At 38.4% G+C, this 22,420-nt stretch overlaps 1 protein-coding gene across 42 annotated transcripts in view; it reads left to right on the top strand.

Annotated features, from left to right (window-relative positions):
* Positions 1 to 22,420, top strand: part of RIMS2 (regulating synaptic membrane exocytosis 2) — a 350,853-nt gene that overhangs the window by 267,542 nt on the left and 60,891 nt on the right. For 31 of the 42 annotated variants that reach the window (XM_081013749.1, XM_081013716.1, XM_081013738.1 and 28 more), the window contains one exon: positions 2,995 to 3,095. The exons of 9 other annotated variants lie outside the window; for them this stretch is intronic. In XM_081013749.1, the coding sequence (XP_080869875.1) occupies positions 2,995 to 3,095 (101 nt within the window). The remainder of the gene's footprint in view (positions 1 to 2,994; positions 3,096 to 22,420) is intronic. 2 more of the 42 variants (XM_081013719.1, XM_081013717.1) reach the window with 1 other exon arrangement.

Genomic DNA, 22,420 nt, shown 5'->3' with positions numbered 1-22,420 from the left:
TACAGAGACAGCATGCTAGGTTTATGGGCTGGTTCACTTGTACACATTTTTAGGCCTTGAATGCCTATTCTAGATCCCTGCATCTCTTGCATATGTATTTTTATATATATTTTATTCATATGAAATCAACGTGATGGTTTATATTCTCAAAAATGGGATCATACTTAAGTTTCCAACAAAGCCACTTGTTACCTACTTCATGATATAAATATGCATTGTGCTCAAATCTTTTTGAGTAAGACTTTTTGAGAAAAGACTTTCCTTAAAATGCCACACAAACAGAGACTGAAATATTCTGTACAGTATATTGTCACAAGAGTAGTATTGGTTGTCAACTCTGGTCAACTCAACTACATGATGATGGGACCATAGAAATTCAGAATATTATATGAAAACAATAATGACAGTTATTCAGGTATAGAACCTTGGGTAGACATTTGATCTCTTCATCTTTTAAGAGAGGCAGTATTTTCAAACCTTTCCTGAATCTAGAATGGGCTAGAAACTCAGTGTTTAAAATGGAAGCTGCAGTGGTATGTTTCACCAGCTGCTATTTTCCAAAAATAGTGAAGTTGGCTGTATTCAGGAAAACTGCTTTGGGGTAAGCAGTACAACGGACATCTGTCTCATCACCATATTGTCTTACTTTAAAGACAAAACAAAAACAATCCCTCTTCCCCTTGTCACAAACTTGAAAATCTGTTTTGGAAAACAAAATACAAGTGTCATCCTATGGCAGAAATGTTTTTCTCTTGTTAACTGTTGCGTCTTTGACATGGCGTACTTGATTGGGATCCCAAGAACAATATAGCATAGAAATCTGTCTAGCTGACAAAACTACACGGATTGCAGTGGCTTCCTTAATAAATGTTTAAGAGTTAAATACTAGGCTTACATTCCTTGGAAAATAATTTTTTGGTTAAATATTGCCATGTAAGACCTGCCTTCCTTGCAAGTGGAGGAGATAAAGGGGTTGCTCATTTGCATATGTTCATTCATTTAAACAGATATTAACAACAACAACAACAACAATGACAATAAGCATATCAATAAATTCTTGATTTGATTAACACTATTTATTAACCACTTCCTATAAAACATCTCAGAATGACTAACAATAATAACATAACCAATAAAAATGTATAAAACAATTTAATATATAAGAGCAATTAAAACCATTCCATATAGAAAAAATAAATAAATTCCAGTGCAGATACCGATTGGGATAAAAAATCTCCACTTAAAAGTGTTGCTGAAAAGGAAGGTTTGCAGTAGGCACCAAAACAATAATAGTGATGGTGTTTGACTGATATGTTGCAGGAGGGAGTTTCAAAGGCTTGCTGTCACCACTCTGAATGCATTTCAACTGTATTATCAGAATTGTCCAAGAGATGGTTGGATAAAAATCCAATAAAGCTAGCTTACAAGAAAATGCCAAGCACCAATATAGCATTTCTATAGTTTGCTTCTCTGATGTGTATTTTGTACATTAACTAGGACATAGTTAATTCATATCCATATTTGATATTAAAAGTATTATCATAATTAAGGGAGAGTGTAGAAGAGGTTAGTATCATTGATATTGTACATGAATCTTGGTCATAGTTCTTTTATTTTGTTTCCTAAATTAATGATCAGTAGCAGCAGTTACTGTTATTTCTTTCAATTTTGGCTTGAATATTCTTAAATAATTGCATGTACTTCTGATTTATGACTAAGTGAGAACAGCAGACCTCATAATCACAGAGCTACAGAACAATGGCTTCAGTCCAGAGAAACTTAAGCATATTTATGTCTGAGCAAAGCCTCCTGTATCATTTTCGAAGCCCCTTTGAGCAACAATTTGCCATTATATAAAAAAAAATGCTTTAGCACCTCATTGCATGCATATTCTTGTTCTCTCACCCTCCATTATAATATTTGGTATACATTTCTGACACTTGACTGCAGTTTCATTCTGTTCTAGATTGTTACTACAATATCCTTCTGCTTAACTAAACTGCTTCCATGAAACACATTATTATATATTTTCAATTACTATTTGATAGTTGTGTTGCAGAAATGGTTGTTGGGAATTTCTTAAATAAATACATACAACAGCCATTAATATAAAACTTTTTGTTAGCTTCTACATGCTAATATTTAGTGAAGGAAAATGTAGCTTTTACTCTTAAGAATAGCTTTTACACTTTAAATTTTCTGTTGGGATATAAAGTATTACTCTTATAAGTCGTTCTTCCATGCCACTAGGGATGAACATATTTGGCAATGTATCCAAATATTTTAAGCATTAATTGTTAGGCCCACAAACATAGGATATCCAATGTTAATCATGTTCAGAGTAAATCCACTGGAATGAATGGGCTTGTGTCCATTTACTCCCCATTAGGTCTACTCTGAGTATATTGCCCATACTCATTTTTTTAAATACAGAAAATATCATATCAAGATTATTTTATTTCACTGGAAGTAAATTTTACAGGATAGCTTCTATACAGTATATAAAAATTATAAGGAAACATCATTTTGTGTTGACTGATCATGTTAAGCTGGCCTTCATTACTGGCACATTCAAAAATGATAAGATTTCCATTTTGAAAATCTATATGCTTGTTCCATGTGTTTCTGCTTTTTAAAAATCATAATGGGTTTGTTTGCTTGTTTTTCCTCTTGGATAGTCTAGCAGCAGCAACAAATCTTGTCAAAACCTTATATTAGAACCATGTTAAATGTTGTCACAGTTGGTGTTAAACAATTAAATTCTCAATGATTGGGTTTTTTGTTTGTATATGTGTTTTTGCCTTTGTAGCTATCTTATTCATCACAAACAAAAGAATGGATTTATTGTTTATGTTGAAGAACATACATAATCATTTAAGTCAATCTCCCAATATTCACCATTATGAGTTAAAATGCTTATATTGATGTCATTTTTTAAAACAAAAACAACACAGAATTGCAAATTAACTGGTTATTTTATTTTGAATTTGACAGGTGCTATGGATGTGGAAGAAAGAAATCGCCAAATGAAAATGAACAAATACAAACAGGTAGCAGGATCAGACTCCAGGCTGGAGCAAGATTATCATTCAAAGGCAAGGGCATTTTGTTTTGAAAAGCAGCAAAATGAGTAACTGTTTAATCAGGCAGTGAAATGCTAGTAATCATTGCATGGTAGCATTTGTGATTAAGAGGGAAATCCTGTACATGTTTACTTTAAAGTGAATCCCACTGTATTCCATAGGTTGGACCTTTGCTAAAAGGCTTGTTAGCTCCCATTTTTTGTAGCAGTATCTGCCTGAGGTTAGGGCCTCAAGAGTTGAACCATACAAAGCATAAGGGTTTATTGCCAGACAGAAAAACCACCCCACCTCTCTGTACTTGAAAAACTGTGTTCTTGCATATGCAAAGGGGGTTGGAGGGTAATCCCATGTCAGTGTGTATAGAACTGAAGTCAGGAGATTCTGATCAGATTTTTAAAACTATAATTAATTTTGCCAAGCTCTCATTGAATGTAAATCAGAACTAGTGTGCTAAGAATAGAAAGAATGTAAAGTAGTTGCCTGCTTCAGAAAGTGATTAATGACCAATTAGTCATGTGATAGAATGTACCAATAATAGGAAATGAGCTTAGTAAACTGTAAAGAGATAAATTGATTTAGTACATGTCTGGAATTAACATTTTTTTAAAAATCTACTATGTTCTATATCTTATTCTTATGCTGTATAAAATACATTAAAGTTTTCAGTGTAGGTCTGATTTTCACAAAACTTTAAACCATAAGGTTGCAATCCTATACATACCGTACTTACCTGAAACTAAGTTCTACTGAACTCATTTACTATGTTCAGATGTAATGATAAACCATGCTTAATGCTATGGGAATAAGCTGCAGTGAGCCTTGAGCTTTTACATTTATCCTTTCATGTAGTGGGAAGGAGTACTTTTGGAGGCAATTTCAAATTCCCTTAATCTTGGCTTGTCATTCCATCAAAACCCAGAATCATGGTTTATCATCAGCTATGGTCAGTTTCCAAACAAGTCATATTATGACTTCTGAAGCTGCAGTATGTTTCATCGTTGTTACTGTAAATCACAGTCCCAAGCTTGGGTGAAATTGCAAGCTGTTTTCGGGGGAAATGGAAAGCAAGCGCAACCAAAGTCTTCTTCCTGTAGTATATGAGAGGGGAGGAAAGAACAGCCAAACCCAAGCCATAGCTCATTCACAGAGTGCTAAGCCATGGTTTAGGCTTACATCTCAGTAGACATATATAGGATTTCACTATTAGGTACTACTAATAAGAACAGATAGATTTCAGGCATATAAATGGAGGGTTGCTTCAGGTGCTGCCATATCAGTGGATTCAGGTGCTGCTATTTGGGGGGGGGTGTCTATATAGGTTTATAGCATTATTATTGCTCTTGGAATATTCCTTTCTAAGTTACCAAAAATAAATAGATTGTGTCATACTATGACAGATTTTATTAATCTCATGTGACATGAAAATTATTCTTTAATCAGAAACTGGATACTGACTGTTCAAAGTTTGATGATTCCACTGGAAAATTACTGTACTTCATGTTCTGCTATTGAGCATTTCTTAACGTCCAGTGGTAATTGGAGTAGCATCTTATTAGATAAAACTTTTGATGTATTGCTAAAAAAGAAAAAGTCATTGCCATATTTGTATATTAGTTGCTTGCTAAAAAGATTGGGCAAGGTGCCTCAAACCACACTCAGGCATTTGAAAGACAAAACTTTCTCAATAAGCATGATTAGTAATATGGACAATTTCAGCCTTCTTAATATTTAGTCCTGAATGTGTTTGTATCAAGCATGTTCTTCAACTGACCTTAACCTTCAGGAAGTCTTTTGATGAGCTGCTGCCATGAGTAGGGAGCTGCAAAGCTCTCTTGCTTCAAAGTTTGTAGCTAGAGAGCTGTGGCTTAATCCCATTCATTCATCATTTTATTTGTATGCCTCCTTTCCATAGCTAGAAAGATGCTCAAGGCGGCTTACAACAGGAACAAATTTACATAATTACAAACATAACATAAGTAGCAATAGAAAAAACACCCAAAATTACACAACCAAAATGAACAATTTTCACCTGAAACATAATAAGATCTAAAAATAAAGATACAAAAAATTAATATCAACAACAGCAACAAACCCGCACCAGCCCAGCTCCCTAAACAACACCCCAGCCCAAGAGTCTGTTCAGCAGCCTCGCCACAGTCAGGGCCCTGCCCTCCCAGGTCAGTTGGGAAAAGGCCTTCAGGATCTTCCAGGACTCACAACCAAGATGGTCTGCTTTTGGATAGCCACTGGACTTCTGTTAGAAACTATCTCTGTTGAGGCAGCCCATCTTCTTGTTGTCACAAATAGCTTTCACACTTTTGTATATGAATAAGAATGTCATTTAGGCAAAGCAAACAAAAGGAATAAGTAAATATTTAGGTCCTTGGAATGAAATTATGGCTCTGTTAGAGCATATTTTGGAATGTCCAATAACTTCCTTCTGTTGGAATGTATGTTCTAAATCATCTGGCGCTGGTACTTTTCCAAACGTTTCTTGCTGAGGAATGCAGTATGCATACACCAGACACCTAAGAATAGATTTCCTTTTATGTAGGCAAAGATATCAACAAACACTAGGAAGTGACTTCTACTTCACTTCTATTTCAGTCATATGCACAAATCCAAGTGTCACACTTGGTAATATAAAAAGTGAAAACACAAATGGAAATATCCCTCCTAGGTTGAGTTTGCTAGGACTCTACACCTAAACCAGGGCTTTCACTCAGTTAAAGGTATCTTAGCTGATTAATCATTTGAATTTTATGGAATGAATTAATCAATGCAATTCTTGTATTCATATTTCCCAGTAGCAACTCAGAAATATGAACATAAAAATATGCACATAAGGATTGGAATGCATATTTCCCCCCTCTCAGAATCACACACATAGACACTTCTCCTAACCACCTGACAACATAGCCATACACACAGAGCAAGAAAGCCAACTCAGTCAAGACACACATATAGAAACGTAAACAAAAAAGAATAACCAGCTCTCTTTTTCAAACCCACACAAATACAACACAACACACAAAGGGAAAAGTGAGGAGGACTCACCACTGGCACAAGCTGAGGCTAATCCACTGCTGCCACTCTTACCACAAGGCAGCAGCCATTCATTGCTTGCTGAACAGAAATCCTCCCTTCTGCCATCTGCCTCTGCACTGCCAGTCATCCTGCTTCTGCAGCCAAGAATGCTCTATCTTCTGCCATCAAGAGCTCCATTGGCATTCTACCATAAGGAAGCATGCTTAGGCTCAGACTCCCTGACTTGCCTTTATAAGGCTCCACTGCACTGTGCATTGAAAGCAGTATCATACAACTTTAAACAGTTGCAGAATCCTGGGAACTGTAGTTTCTTAAGAGTGCTAAGAGTTGTTAGTTTCTTACAGAGCTACAATTCCCAGAGTGCTATTCAATCCCTATTCACAGGGAACTCTGGGAATTGTAGCTCTGTGGGGGAAACAGGGGTTTCCTAACAACTCTCAGCACCCTTAAACTACAATTAATTTGTTGTAGTAGTTAATTTAATTGTTGTTGTAATTAGTTTAATCAACTCAACACTGCAGGTGAACAAATGTCATAGGAAGTCTGTCCTTCTGAGTAAATGGCCTTACATTGCTGCCTGCCACTATTTATTTATTTATCCCGACATTTATGTTCAGCTTGACAACTTGATAACAGGATCTTGAAGTGCATCAGAAAATCTTTATAGTATAATCAAATCAAACATGAATGCAACACAAACTAATGTATAAATGGGGAATAAGAATTGCATCCATAACAGTTGGAGCAGAGGTGGACGGCAGATATATCTAGAAAGGTGACAGATATGCATTGTTGCCCATACCAGTGCTCTCTATCTGCCGTCAGCTCTTATGCATGCTGGCTCACCCATTCACTTTAGAGGGAGGCACAGCTCCATACATTTATCTCTGTTCACACCAAAGCTCTTTCTCCAGTTAAATTAATGGAACTGTACTTTCAGCTCTGTGTGTCCATTGGAGCCCTCACCTAGCCTGGATTGCTAGACTGGGGTGTACATCATCATAAGAGTAGTATACCCATCTGAGGAGCAGAAAAGCTATTTTGTAATTGAGTTGTATTTCAAAGCCAAGAGAAATTGTATGCCCATATATGTTTTGTCTGGCAACTGGAGATTACTTACTTACTTACTTATTTAGTTATTAGATACATTTTTGTCTTTGTTTTTTTTTTAAAAAATGATATTTATTGAGAATTTTAAATTACAGAAAGAGAAAGGAAAAAGCGAGAAAAAAGAAAAGGAAAAAAGGTATACAAAAAAGAGATTAAACAATATAAGTCAATAAAAACAAAAGTAAAAAAAAAAAACACCCAATACATCAGAATAAAAAAAAACAAAAATAAACAAAAAATTTAAAAGCAAATCCAATATTCCCAAATCCTTATCTTTCATTAACTTGTTTCATCAACCTCCTCACACCTCCCTAGTTATTAATTATCTCAGCAAATCCTTTCCATCTTTCACAATATTCTGTCATTAAATTACCTTAATCTCTTTTAACCTTATCTTACCATAAAAAACCCTAAAGCTTAAAACTTAAATCTTATTTATACCTAATTCTTTTTAACAAAACATATTTATACATAATTCTTTTTAACGTTTCTACTAAAGCCAAATAGTTTCATTCCAACATTTTTCTAATACTCATTAATTTTACAATGATTTTCTAAATGAATTTTTAAAACTTTCTTCCAATCTTCATCCGTTGTCTCTTCTTCCTGGTCTTGGGTTTTGTCAGTCCTTTCTGTTCCATCCATCTAGTCCATCAACCTGGTGACCTTCTATCCGAGGCTCTTAAGTCTTTTCCATGTCCCTTCTGCAGGTCTTCTTCATGTTTATACCTGCACTTTACTTTATCTTCTGCTGATCTTATTCTTAATTTCCTTCCTTTCTCTCGAGGAGACTCCAACTTGAGAATATCTTTATCCCTTCTCGACAAGTCAGCCCATTCTCCAAAGTCGACACTGAAATCCAAAAGATATTTAAAGGCATGTTTCAAAGTCCCTCCAAGATTAAGGGCCCCCACAACTCCGAACTCCCCCTGGCCCAAAGCCAGATCCGAAAAGTCAGAACATCCCTGCATAGGGGGATCTATCCAACTTCCCGTCTCCAGACCAAACAGTACTCCATCTCTCCAAATCTGACTTTCTCCAGGTTCAGTCGTCAAAGACAGCAACTTATGTTCCTGCAAGACCGCAGCTCTCTCCATTTCTGGTACTTGAAGTTCAGCAACTACCTCCTCCTTTATCTTCTTCACCACTTGCTCTGTCAAAGCACTTTCCTGGATTGATTCCTGAGTGGTTTCTATATAACAGCTTCTTCTCCAGAGCGATCTTGGCCCTGAATGGGAAGCCCGGACTTTGAAAGTCATCTAATCCCCCTTGCTGTATTATACTGTATTGATTAATTAGTGTTTTTATGGAGCAGTCAAGTAATTTCGTTGTCCCCAAAGGGGGCAATGACAATAAAGATATTATTATTATTATTAGTAGTAGTAGTAGTAGTAGTATTCACTGTTTGTCCAAAATTTCCAACTGCAACAGTCATCAAATCCATCTTCTCATGTAGCTGTTCCAGTAAAGCACTTGTCTTGCAAAAAGCAAGCACTAAAGCTTCTTCTGGGCACATTCTTGTTCAAGATCGGTGTCTAGTTCCCACGATCTTTTATCTCTACAACTGTAGAATTCCCCAGATCGACTCCAGCAACAGTTTCACAAGCTCCCTCTAGAGGAAACAATTTCTATTTGTATCCGTCTTTTTAAAAGCAGATCTAGCGACAAAGTTCCTTTCGTTTTCCAAATATTTTGTTCCTTTTAAGTGCAAAAGGGAACATTGGAATCAATATGTTTCTCTTTTTTAACTATCTGTCAAAAACGTTTTGTCCACAGTCAATGAACTTCCCCAAAGTGTCTGTCTCTGACACCCCGCTCCCAGGATCAAGACGGTGGAAATTTATATTTCTTTACTCTCTCTTCTGCAGGTTTAAACAGTCTAAAAAGATTCCCCCCTCTTCTCCTGCTTCCAAGGGGGGGTTTAGTGATTTTAACTGATGGAAATTTAGTCCTTTACAAACGACTTTCCAGACTCTAGTTTGCAATGTCTTTGCTTCAATCTATTTACAAAAGCGGAAGGCGGACTTCCTGTTTAGACCTTCCCGCTTCGGTGCCAAATTAAAAAGTTTCTTAATCCAATTTTCCGTTCTACTCACGGGCAGTTGTTTAAAATCCAATTGTCCACAGGAAAAAGTCAGCGCTCTCCGGCAACAGCAATGCGGCTTCACTCCGTGAAAAAAGCAGTCGATTCAAAGCACCGCGCCATTCACCCCACGTCGCTCCGGATACCCGAAACCGGGTTTCCCTGCGAGTAGGGGAGGCGCAAAAGGTGCCAGCCGAATCCCACGTCCACAGGCTTCTCCCGCCTGTGGTTTTTAATGGGTCTCCGCCTCGCCGCGGCGGTCCAGACCCTAGTTCTCACGAAGCGGATTCCTCCTGGTCAGAGGAAATCCGCCATTGCCGGAGGCGCTAACCCGGAAGTCCCCATTTTTGTCTTTGTTATTCAGTGACTAATTTATTCTGGCAATTTACTAAGGAAATTGTTCAATGTATATTAAAATGAAGAGTAGGAAAGGAAAAGGCACTAATATATATATTAGTACGGGTAGGCCTCCGCTTACTGTTGAAAATAGAATTGGTATTCAAGCTGGTATCCTACAGTTGTAATGAGCAGACTGATAGAGTAAATTCACTTATGAGGGGAAAACCTTAGCTTTGGCATACTATGTTTATCACACTGTTTACCTTAAGCAATCAAAGTTATTGACTGCTAGCTTAATAAGACTCAGAAAAAAAGAGTCTGAACTTTGCAAGATTAACATTCACTGAAGACCTCCACCAAGTCAGATCCATGACTATCAAGAATCAAGACTAGAACATCTTAATGGTCAACACTATTAAGGCTGGAATCTTTTACCCATTCACTGGGAGTAAGTTCTCCTTGAACATAATAGGACTTATTTTTGAGTAGATATGTATAGGATTGCACTGTAAGTTTGTTATTTTTCATTTCCATTTTGAGACTGGAGCAGGGAAATAAATATATACTTTTCAGAGTAGCAACATATGCAGCACAAACTACAACTATAACCAAAGCTGCAGCAATATTATTTAGCAGCAATAAAATTAATTTTGTAGTAATGGATAAATAGTAAGAGGATGACAAGAAATGTATTTTCCTAAGAATAAAGTGGATAGGAGAGGGTCAGTTGTCAAATGTATAAATGCCATGAATGCTTCTCAAAAGCAGTTAGAAAACATCAACAATCTAATAGGAAAACTAAATGATTTTGTGAAGGGAAATTGATTATAGGAAGAGGCTAGAATGCATTTAGAGACCAAATGATAGATAAGAATAGGCAAGGCCTGGGAAATGTGGCTGAGGCAATTTGAAAGATGGATGAAGGCAAAATAGGTTGTGGACATACGTAATAAATTCCCATTTATTTTTCTCCTATTAACTGTGATCTAATCAATTTACTCTTAAACTGATTTACATTTATCTCATACCTTCTGCATTAATGAGAGATTGACTAAAATATTTTATCAAAATCTATATGAATATTGGAAATTCAACTTGATTAATGTATATTAGTTACAGCTTTTGTGGGCATGCCCCATGACTCTAACCTTTAGATATGCTGCAACCGTGTTGTTGGCACTATTAATGAAAATTTGAGAGGATAGAGAATTTGTCATAAGTATATTAGCAGCAGCTAACATAATTTTGGCAAGATACTGGAAGGTAAGTACAATACTCGTCAGAAGTAATGGATGAATAAATGAGTGAATGTACTAGAAATGAAACCATTATTAAGTATTATACTAGAGATTAGTGTAGAAGTATACACAATTCTAATAGAAGTGGAGTCAATAAAGATATACAATTGCCAAGTTTTCTCTGAACTACATATAATGTGAAAAATATTATTTGTGCTTTTGTTACTTCATTTTATTTAACAGAATTTATATAACACACAAACTTAAGTCTTCCAAACAGTTTACAAAAGACAATGTTATCAACGTTTTGCTGTCAGTGACTATTGTGTCCTTTTCTTTATCTTTTTAAAAGTAACAAATTTGTGACAATTTTGTATTTGGGGAATAGACACATAAATGACAGGTTTCCCCCTGGGGACTGTGAAGCTATAGTTCTTGGCACTGGACTCAGGTTTGAATCCTATCGATAGTAGGCATGTGCTCCTTGTGTTTGCAGTAAAACTCTGTAATGTAGCAGAATGTAACTTTCCTGTATTTGCATGGAACTATTACAGAGAGATCGGGGTTTTCTTAAGTGTTAGGATAGAATATATATGAGGACAGATTTGAGTCATTCTAACTCTAAATATGTGGAGATGGTGCTTTATTACTATTTTGATCATTTTGAGAGAGAAACAGAGGGAATTCGTCTCCAAGGTAACTGTGGAACAAAATTCTCTGCAAATCAAAAGGCTTTGTTGACCAACATTATGAAAAACAGCAAAGACGATCAGTGAAAATTAGAAATCCTACATATTGGCATAAGCACTATTTAAATAGGGATGCGGGTGGTGCTGTGGGCTGAACCACAGAGCCTAGGGCTTGTCGATCAGAAGGTCAGAGGTTCGAATCCCCGCAACGGGGTGAGCTCCCGTTGCTTGGTCCCTACTCCTGCCAATCTAGCAGTTCAAAAGCACGTCAAAGTGCAAGTAGATAAATAGGTACCGCTCCGGTGGGAAGGTAAACGGCATTTCCATGTGCTGCTCTGGTTCGCCAGAAGCAGCTTAGTCATGCTGGCCACATGACATGGAAGATGTACGCCCCGGCTCCCTCGGCCAGCAAAGTGAGATGAGTGTCGCAACCCCAGAGTTGGCCATGACTGGACCTAATGGTCAGGGGTCCCTTTACCTTGACCCTTACTATTTAAATATTAAATATGAAAACCATGCTTTTGTAAAAAAAAATCTACATGTCACGCTAAACCATAGTTCAGTATAATGTGCACCTTTGTTTGTTGAACTAAGCATGAAACTATAGTTGAGCTGCAGTTTGTTGATTTGAACAAAACAACAAACTGTATTTAAAAGCAGAAGCAAAGGCACTTGAACTTCTCCTTCCAACCTGATGGGAGAGGGAGGAGTTGCAACCCTAATTCTCACTATACCTATGATTCAGGCAAATCCTGAACGAAAGCAGCCTGGTTCAGAAAAAAATCAGGATTTTCCAAGCCAAAGTAGGATTTTTTGAAGTGCCCCAAACTGAAGTGGGATCTCTGCAGTGATAGGAGTGCTTTGAAGCTTCACATGTTTTTGCTTTTTTTTTTTTTTTTTTTAAAAAAACTGCCTGCAAAAATGGAAGCATTTCTCCCCCAGCTTGCCCTATAAGTATAATACCAAGTACAGAAGAGGGCAGGGAGAGTCTTTTCGTGACAGACATATCTGGTTTCTAATCAGAGGAAAATAAAATCACAATGCCTTGGGGAAGATGTGTTGATGTAACGTATATCTTATTTGCATGCCCAGGAGCATGATTCCTGCAGCCCAGTAAGGGACTAACCATAGGAATAAGTCAAAGGATATTGGTATCAGGTTGAAATAGGCCACAACTATTGATTATAGGTATAAGTAGGTTTTGGCCAAGGCATTGGGTATGTATCGAATATCAAGCAGCCTGACTGCTGGTTGATAAGTAGGATGGGCTGACCCTGACTGCAGGGTCGCTTCTTGACATGCACCTTATAAATAATGGTTGGGAAACAGCTTCAGACTTGTGTTTTGCTCACTTGGTATCCAAAGTCACAGAAACTAAGTATAAAGCTGATTTTAAAGGAGTGGATGTGTGGACACAGAGGCAGATGGGCTTGAAGTTCATTTTCCATTTGCAGAACCAGCAAAAACACAGAACAGATATAACTTCCTAGCAACTGTACCCATCCATCTTATATTTTGCAGGTTATGTTACTGGTGGTGGAGAAGGGATGGGAATGATTTTAGCAAGTGCCACAGCCACGACTGTGTCTGGTTAAATCAACTGTAGTTGTTCCTTCACTCCAAATTTAAGGTTAGACTGCTATAAAGTGCTCAACTATAGAGGTTTTCTTGATGGTTGTACCCAAACTTCAGTTGTTGCAAAAGGTGGCAACTTTCTTTCCAGTGTTGATATTTATCTAAAGCATATTGTATCTAAGCTCCATTATCTTCAGTGGTTTCTGCATATCTTCCGGATTGTGTATATATGAAGTCCTGGTATGGACTATAAAATCCTTACAGATCTCTTTGAGTTGGAAACCCAGTATGCCAAATAGGGTGCTTTTTTAATGGGAGGTAATTCCTTGATTATTCGCAGAAAGGTAGCTATCGATAGGCATTTTCATATAAGCACAAAATACTAGAAACAGAATGCAGTGAAGTATTTTTGTTCATGGGTGAGTGCAGAGAATTGGAATTTAAATGCAACAGTTTTTTTAAGGGAGTCAACCTGGAATTCAAAACATAAAAAGAAAGACAACCTCAAACTGTTTTTCATTCATCATAACTCCCTAATCCCTATACCTATCGTAAAGGTTTATGGATTACTTACCTAAGAGCAAAAGCCTCTGCAGCTATTTGTCTGAAATTTGTCATTATCCCCTCAGAAGGGGCAACAATGCCTTCAAATTTAACCCTCTTCTGCGAAGAGGTAAACTAGCTTTTGAGGTCTCATTTAAAACAAACCCCATACTGCAAACGTGTATTGCATAGAAACTCTTGCACATATTTCTGAAGTTTGGAAGGCCTCTACGTATACAAATTCATCCAGTTCATCCCAGTTAAAAATATTGTGGCCTTTTGTTCACTTCCCCAACTAAATCACTGGGAAGACATATGAAACACTGAAGTTCAAAGCAAGCACCTACTTCACATCTGAGGCCAAGGGATCTAAAGTGACCTAAGTCAAATTGGCTCACTTTCTGAAGCACCAAAGCAGGGTCCAATCCAAATGTCTTTGTTGCATGTCCCTAATTTTTATCCCATGGCAGCTTAATAAATTTTTTTTACCCAAACCAATGAGAATCTGCAATCTGAATCCCCGGGCACTAGAGTCCCTCCCTTTATTTGAGGGAAAGCCTTCAGAAATGCATATTGTAAACTGCCTTGTGATCCTAGGATGGAGCACAGTATAGGAAATGAAATGAAATTATGCCCAGAAGGTTATCAACCCTACTAGAACTGAGCGTCTCCGCCTGCCAAGTCAAAATGAGATTCCATAGGACAGGTAGACCGATTATACCTTTTCACCCGAAGAAATATTTTGGTGACAAGTAACCCTCAATATGGGACGCGGATGGCGCTGTGGGTTAAACCACAGAGCCTAGGGCTTGCCGATCAGAAGGTCGGCGGTTTGAATCCCCGCGACAGGGTGAGCTCCTGTTGCTTGGTCCTTGCTCCTGCCAACCTAGCAGTTCGAAAGCACATCAAAGTGCAAGTAGATAAATAGGTACCGCTCCAGGGGGGGAAGTAAACGGCGTTTCCATGCGCTGCTCTGCTTTGCCAGAAGCGGCTTGGTCATGCTGGCCACATGACCCGGAAGCTGTACGCTGGCTCCCTCGGCCAATAAAACGAGATGAGCGCTGCAACCCCAGAGTCGTCCGTGACTGGACCTAATGGTCAAGGGTCCCTTTACCTTTACCTTTTTAACCCTTAATATGCATGACCAGCAAGGATATACAAAAGGAAATTAAACCTCCAGACAGTCTAGTGAAGGCTGGTTAGTTTGCAGGCTTTGCTGATGCCTAATTATGCAGTCTATAGTACATAAAATTAAAATATCCTGTGCAAAGTGTCTGTTGCAGTAGCTGTATGAGGGGAAGAACATGAATCCAGAAGCCAATGCCTAATCATACAGAGCTCTCACTTGAGTAATTCCTTTTCTACTTTTTATTTTTTTAGGTGAGAGAGAAATTGTTCAGATGGGGTCTTCACTTGATGAGATTTTGACATTCAGTGTCCAGCTCATTCATTATTTCTCTTCACAAAGATTCTTACACCATTGATCTTTTCATTGACCATGTCACTCGTAGCGGTGCAATATTGACACCTCACCATTGTTGCTTGGATGCCACCTCTAATAGCTCTCAGCTCTTTTAGCAATAGCTATTCTAACACTGTTATTTGCTTTAGATCTCCTCTCATATTGGGTACTAATAAATAGCATTAGGGAAAATAATTGTTCTTTGTGGTGTGCAGTAAAAAACCCTTGTTATCTTAGCTTTCTAAAGACACTGCCAAAGATCCTATGGTTCCAGTCCTTTGGAAAAATTAAAGCAAACTCCAACTTCCAAAAAAGTGCACTACAACTGCTTTTCTGATAGTGATATTTAAATGATAGTGATACCAGTGGCTTGATAGCTAACAACGCAGTCCTAATGTGCTACCGTGGCCCTGTGGAATGGCAGAGCTACTGCTGCATCTGTGGCCCAGCCACTCATGGCAGTTGAAGTGTGGGGCAGACAGATTGGGCTGGATCAGCACTCTGCCCTAGATCAGGCCCTTCATGGAGAGCTGACATCAGCTATAAGAGTGGCTTGTGAGCCAGCAGACCCCAGGCCAGCTCAGCCCTTCCCTTAGAATGGGCCATTTCAGGACCTTCTTCTGGACTCTGCCAATGGGAATTTCAGTGCTTGGTGGGCAAATAAGGGTGGTCTGCACCGGTGGAGTGACCTGGTGCTAGTGACCTGGTGAGCCAGCTGATGCAGGTGGAGGAATCCCTTTACTCAAATGTAAGCTCACCATAGTCTGACATAAGGAAGGTTTGGATTGTAGCCTTCAGTAGCTTGGAAGCTCAGGACTGAAAGCTTTTTATTGCATTATGTTCTATTTAGAGATATAATGGTTAGAATAATATAATCAAATAAATTACATTTATTCATTCATTCTTCATTTACTTCCTGTCCTATTACCCTAAGGCCTCAAGGCAACTAACAACACTTATCTTGTATGCATTGGTCCGTGTCCCTTAGAGGGCTCACAGTATATGTAGGTCATATCATCAACAAGGCAAGAAAAAGAGAAGGAAATAGTGAGGGAGAATTTTTAAATCATTGAACTCACCACCACAAAAAACCTTTACATAAAGGAATAATTTTTAATTTCCCTGAATACAGGGGAGGAAGGCAGTAGAACGACTAATTCCCAAGTAATTTAGGAACAGGTATGTGGATGGTGTCTGTACTTGTGTCACTGTCCTAGCTTTTTCACATATGACTATTGATTATATGTGGTCATTGTGGTGAGAGAAGAATCAGTCTAGTTGGCCTAGAGGGAAGTACATAGATGTTTGCCCCAGTCCCCAGGAGATATGCATGAAGAAGTAGACTTTTGCATGCATAGCATTTGCTGGATGAATAGTCACTTATGTAAATCAGATGTGCAAATCACATCTGTTGCCAGTTCGTACTGTGTTGCTTTCGGAGGGATGTGTATCTCAATGCACATTCCTTGCCATGTTAGATCTGGGCTGGTATAGTCACTTTCTTACACAGGACACTTGATATTTGTTTTTTGTGTTTTTTTTTTAAGTGGTGTTTGTTTTGTTTTTTCATTTTTTTTTCCTGGTGTACTTACTTGGGACGCATTTGCCTTGAAATTTCGGGGGGGGGGCTATGCTAAAATTGTAATTATGATTGTAAACAGACATTGTTATTTTTTTATAAATTGGATAAGTCAATTTTCAATAATGGTAGCCCTTACCGTTAAGTCGAGTTAATATTTGTATTCTGCTTTACCAACAACAAATGTAGAGCTCAAAATGGCTTACCTTCCTGCCCCCCCCCTTGTTTTGTGAGTTTGGGCCTCTTCCTTGACTCCAGCTGGCTATAAACCACTTAGAGGTTTAATTAGAATCAAGCTGTATATACATTCTGTTAAATAAATAAAAACACAGCAGGAATAGCTATAACTTTTTCCAGCCTAGGTGCCACATTCGTCTTCTGGGAGCGTCATGCCAGCAGTGGCTGCATATACCCCACATGCACACCGTGCACAGATATGAAATGAAATTAAACATGTGCAGAACACATACACAGGCCACACATATGTACACATTCACAGACTCACATCACTTCTCTGATTATCTGTGCAGAAGACAGGGTTTGTGGCCCCCTCCTTGCTCATCAGACAATTGATGTGATGATCATGATCAGGTGATTGATCTGATTAGGGAGGGAGCTCTCCCCCCCCCCCCACATCAGGGTACTCTACCCAGCTCTGCATCCTGATGGGGTTGAAAACCACCCTCTTCTCACATCAGATGACTGCTATGAAGGGGGAGAGGGCAATTCTATCCATGACTTCTTTCAAACCAGTTTTGCTCTACCTAACAAAAAAGCAATTTCCACATGTTCAGAAGCATATTGCTCTTAGGTCCCCATTGCTGGGCTCCTGCAGCTATTGCTAGTCGTGGTACAGGGAACTAAACCCTTTTCTTAGTGTGGATCATTTGGGCAACTGCTAGGTTCTCTGCTTGCAATAATGTCCTGCCGCTGGTGATGATCACCAAACAGCTCAGAAAGTAATCTCATCACACATCAGAAGGCAGAGTGGCTTCAGCCCCCCCCCCCCCCAAATCTTACCCCAAGATAGCTGTAAGCCCTTCAGATGCTGCAGCCACCATCAGGCTTCCCTTGGTGCTGCTGTATACAGTTGGGGTCTCTCTCTCCCCCACTTCATTACTTCTAATACCACTAACAATTTCAGTAGGTTGTCTGGGATCCAGACTCAGCCCATCGGTTGGCAGTTCAGCACTCACTCCTGAACTGTATGCCATTTCTGTAAGACCCTAGCCCACTCCCTTTATGATATTTGCCTCTCACTGACTTGCAGTTCTATCTAATCTTTGGTGCTAAATGCTGAATTAAGTCTCATATGCAAAGTGTGTGTAGGCAGCTTTCCACAGCTGTCTCAAGGGCTGTCTTGTGCCGTAATGCTCTTGAGCTATTTAATCGGTTTAGTGCAATCTTTCAAACAATATTTTCAACAAGAATTAACAGATTTCATGTAGCATTTCACCCTCCATAAAGTCTAGCTTACCTATTTCTCTTTCACTACCCTCATCAAGTCTATTAAGTTGTTCATAATTAAAATATCCCTCAGTGTCTTATACCAGAAAGAAATGAGCCCATCTTTTTGCTGTGAACAATTGTGGCACAAATTACCCAGAGGCCCTTGCATTATGGGGAATAAAAACTGGCCAGATGGTCCCTGAGTTGTTCCAGCTGTTCTTGAAATTTTCATAGGAATTGCTGATATGCCCAAGGGAAAATGTAATGAAAGGCAAGATTTAACTTTATATAAAGAACAGTAGATTACAAAAATTGAATCTTCCCTTAACATCAAAAAAATGTTTTGAAGGATCTATGTTATTCTTAAGGGTATTAATGCAATGATCTCCTTTACACATAACTTAGTGTCCTTCAAGATTTTTCACCATTGTTGTACTTAGCTATTGACACTGGATATAATTTTCTTTTTTAAAAAAAGACCACATATAGGGAGGAAACTCTTGAGTTTCAGAAACACCATGGTTTGTTGAGCCATCCTGCCTCAGACACTACTCAAGCTACAAAGGCCTAAAGCAAGATCAGCTAGAAAATGAACCAAGCTTTGGAGAAATAAGTCATGGCATATTTGCTCATATGTGACAGAATGCAGGGCTTGTTAAACAAACCATGGTTTTTAGAAAAGGATTTGCATTATGCAACCAGTGTAAGGTGAAAGTGGGTGTGGCTTTCTGGTCAGCATGTTGAGCTGAGGCCACTCCCACCCTACTGATGGAGACTCAGAGGCTCTGGCCCTGGTTACATAATAAAGTCTTGGAGAGACTTTGCTTTCCAAAGTGGTTTGGACAAGTATTAATGTCATCTATTTCTAAAAAATATATTTTTTAAAAAAAATTGTCAAGAGGCAGTAAGGTGAATTAAACGGTGATGACTTCTGCTACACCAGCTGTTCTTGATAATTGCCTACTCTGAGGAGGAAAAAATATTTTCCCCATTCTTTTCTTGCAAATGATGACCAAAGATACCAACTTTGAGCAGCCTCCAAGCATCCATGACGCAAATGAGAAAGTAGATATCTGAGCCTTCTATGTGCAGGTAGCAGCACTACAATGGTAGTGAGATTTTTTGCCCTTGCAGAAGAGAGTAAAGTAGTCAGGTAAAAACAAACAATCTGGAAAGCAGAGCATTTAGGACTAATTTGTGTGTTACATGGATCTCTGAAATGTTGGTGTGGGAGAAGAATTATATTTCATTTGAGACCAACCTGCTTAAGAAAGATCATGACCTTTCTGATGGCTATGTAGCCTAAAATCAGATGGGGCCTATGCAGTTTGACAGCCAAGGGGGACCGATCCATGGCATTCATAATTGTTGTTGTTTTTTGTATGCTTCTGAACTGCTCTGGGACTAAGAAAAGGGCAGTTTACCTGGTGTCAAAACCAGATCTCAATGAAAATGTCTCCAGACTATGCCAAAGAAATTGCTGACCAAAGGTGAAATTTTAACAGAGCTGAGAGACTAGTCAATAAAACTAGTCTTTGCCCCTATCAGACGGAGGGCAGATATCATAAGACAAATGTGCAGATATCATGGGACAAATATGTGCTTCAGGAACTCTGGCGAGGCTGTACACTTCATTGACTCTGTTGAAGGACCTGAACCTGATGAAGAATGAAAATAACATTACAAGTTTATTTATTACTGCACCTGTCTTTTAGCTCCTATACTGCATGGACAAGTTGCAAAACCTCTCTGGTGTCTTCTTCACAGAAAAAAAATATATGTCCCTCATCCGACCCATCTCATGGGAAGTGAGACCCTCTGCTGTCAGAACAGGCAGGAAGGGAGAAACTTGGTGTCGTTCCCCCTTGAGTCTTGTTTGGCAGTCTCTCTGATTTCTTTTGGGTACTATGTGAAGTACTAGGCTTGTTAGTGTGCTTCAGCTTCCATCTGAGGGTCTTTCTCCCTGTTGTTTCTATACTTTTCAGTACCTTAAAGTTCTGTTTTCCTATACATCTATATCTATATCTATGTTTCTCTAGGTCCTTGAGCTTTGAAAGTAGTGAGGCTGCTATAAATGGATTTTATAATGCACAGATATAAGGCAAATCTTGGAACCTGTGTGTGGTCATACAGTCAACCTATGGTATTTGACTAAACTCAAGCAATAAATTCCTTTCATTGCCCCTTTAGAACAGTAGCTGTTTAGTCCTGTTGTACTTTAAAAAAAAAGGGAAAAAAAGAAACCCTTAATTTATATTTATTGGAGAGCAACCCAATCAAACCTGACGTGCCTTACTTCTGAATAGACCTGCACAAGACTGGGAGTTTAGCCATGTGAAAAAAGTGAAACAGGACATTTTTTATTCTCTGTTGCTTACTCCAGAACATCACTGGTTGTGGTTCCACTCACCACCAGCATGCAGGGCTCAATAAGTTACCCCAAAGAAATGTGGATATTGACAGGGGAAAGGTGGGCCAAACCCTGAATTTAGTGTTCTGTGTGAAAAAATAATAATTTAAACCAAGGGGGAAATTGTATGCTGCTTCTAGACATGGTGCCTCCCCACCTCTGAAATGTATTCCCAGCTTTCTGTTTGTTCAATGTGTCCTGAATATTACTACTTCCCATTGCAGGGAAGTGAGCGCTAATAAAGAATAATGACAATACCATTGACCTAGCCACTTACCACGCCCATCCATGTTCACATAAAACTGTGCAAAATATATGAACAACTATAGCATACCATTAACAAATTCTAGACCTGTGTGTTGATGAAGGAATTGGGAAACCACCAAAAAATGCTGCTCACACAACTGAATGCCTAGCCTTAGGAGATCAGCAGTAGTATATTATATGGAAGTTGTTTCAATTTGGTTGTGTACTTTTTGATACTTTTTATTGTTTACTTTTGTTCTGCTTGTAATTCATGTCTTAAGCTGCCTTAAGCATGGTTTTAACTGTGGAAAGGCAGCATACAAATAAAATTATGTATGTATGTATTAGGGTGCTCTAGCAACTGTTGCAACTATGTTCATCAACTGCAAACATCAGGTTTTTTTTTCAGAATTTGGAATTTCATATCCAATGACAAATAATGAAAAATTAAGATTGAAATGCAGCGTTTAAACTTGTCACAAAGAGTAGACCCCTCAGAACTCTCCAGTTCATTCTTGGAACCTGGTATAACAATATGTTATTAGGAGCCGAACTTATGCCAGGATCTTCAAATGGAACATCTTGTAGAACTAAGAATAAAACTGGGCCATTGAAATTTGCTTGAATGGTAATTAGTAGAGGGGTTCGACAATTTTGGCATCTGTTGTACGTAGGTGGAGAGAGAAAGCAAGTTCTGCTTTAAATGTGTAATCATGAAACAGTATACCTTGAGCTCAAATGCCATCTAAAAATAAAGAACAAAACTACTTTTAATAGAAAGCAGGAAGTGCTTCTTCAAGTACAGTTGTCATTAAATATGTAATAGCTGCTACCACAACTGCATATCTATATACAAAGTGCCTTGTAACTGGAATATGAAATAATGGCTGATGGTCAAATTTCATTACAGGTAGTAACTGCTGGCTTCAAAACATTACAAATATATATTTAGGAGGCGAAATAATTTTTTAAATGTCAAATTCAGAACATATATCGGGAATGCTATCTGTGAGGAAAATGTTATCACTGAGAGTATTGTACTTTTCATCAGGGTTTGGTCTAAAACAGGCCTTCCCAACCTGTTGACCTCCAGATGTTTTGGAGTACAAGTCCCCAATATTCACAGGAAGCATGGTCAGCAGTCATGAATGATGGGAGTTTTGGAAGGCACATCTGGAGGGAAATTACAGGCCAGTATAGATTAATGTCTGTCCCCTGAAAACTGGTAAAAAATATTGTCAAAGATAATATAACCAAGCATATAGAAGAACAAGCCTTACTGAAACAGAGCCAGCATGACTTCTGCAGGGGTAAGCCCTGTCTCATTAACTATTAGAGTTCTTTTAGAGTGTCAACAAGCATACAGCTAGAGGTGATCCAGTTGACATAGCAGACTTGCACTTTCAAAAAACTTTGGACAAAGTACCTCACCAAAAACTCTTCAGTAAGTTTTGCAGTCGAAGAAGGGAAGAGGTTCTATTGTGGCTCAGGAATGGGTTGCAGGAAGCAAATAATGGAGACAAGTGAAATTTCAAGTCCCCCCAAGGATCTGCATTGAGACCTATG

The sequence above is a fragment of the Podarcis pityusensis genome, assembly GCF_964106645.2.
Source record: "Podarcis pityusensis genome assembly, chromosome: 7".
In the NCBI taxonomy this organism is placed as follows: Eukaryota; Metazoa; Chordata; class Lepidosauria; order Squamata; family Lacertidae; genus Podarcis; species Podarcis pityusensis.
Note: the sequence above shows the minus strand (reverse complement) of the source record. Positions and strands in the feature narration are given on the sequence as shown.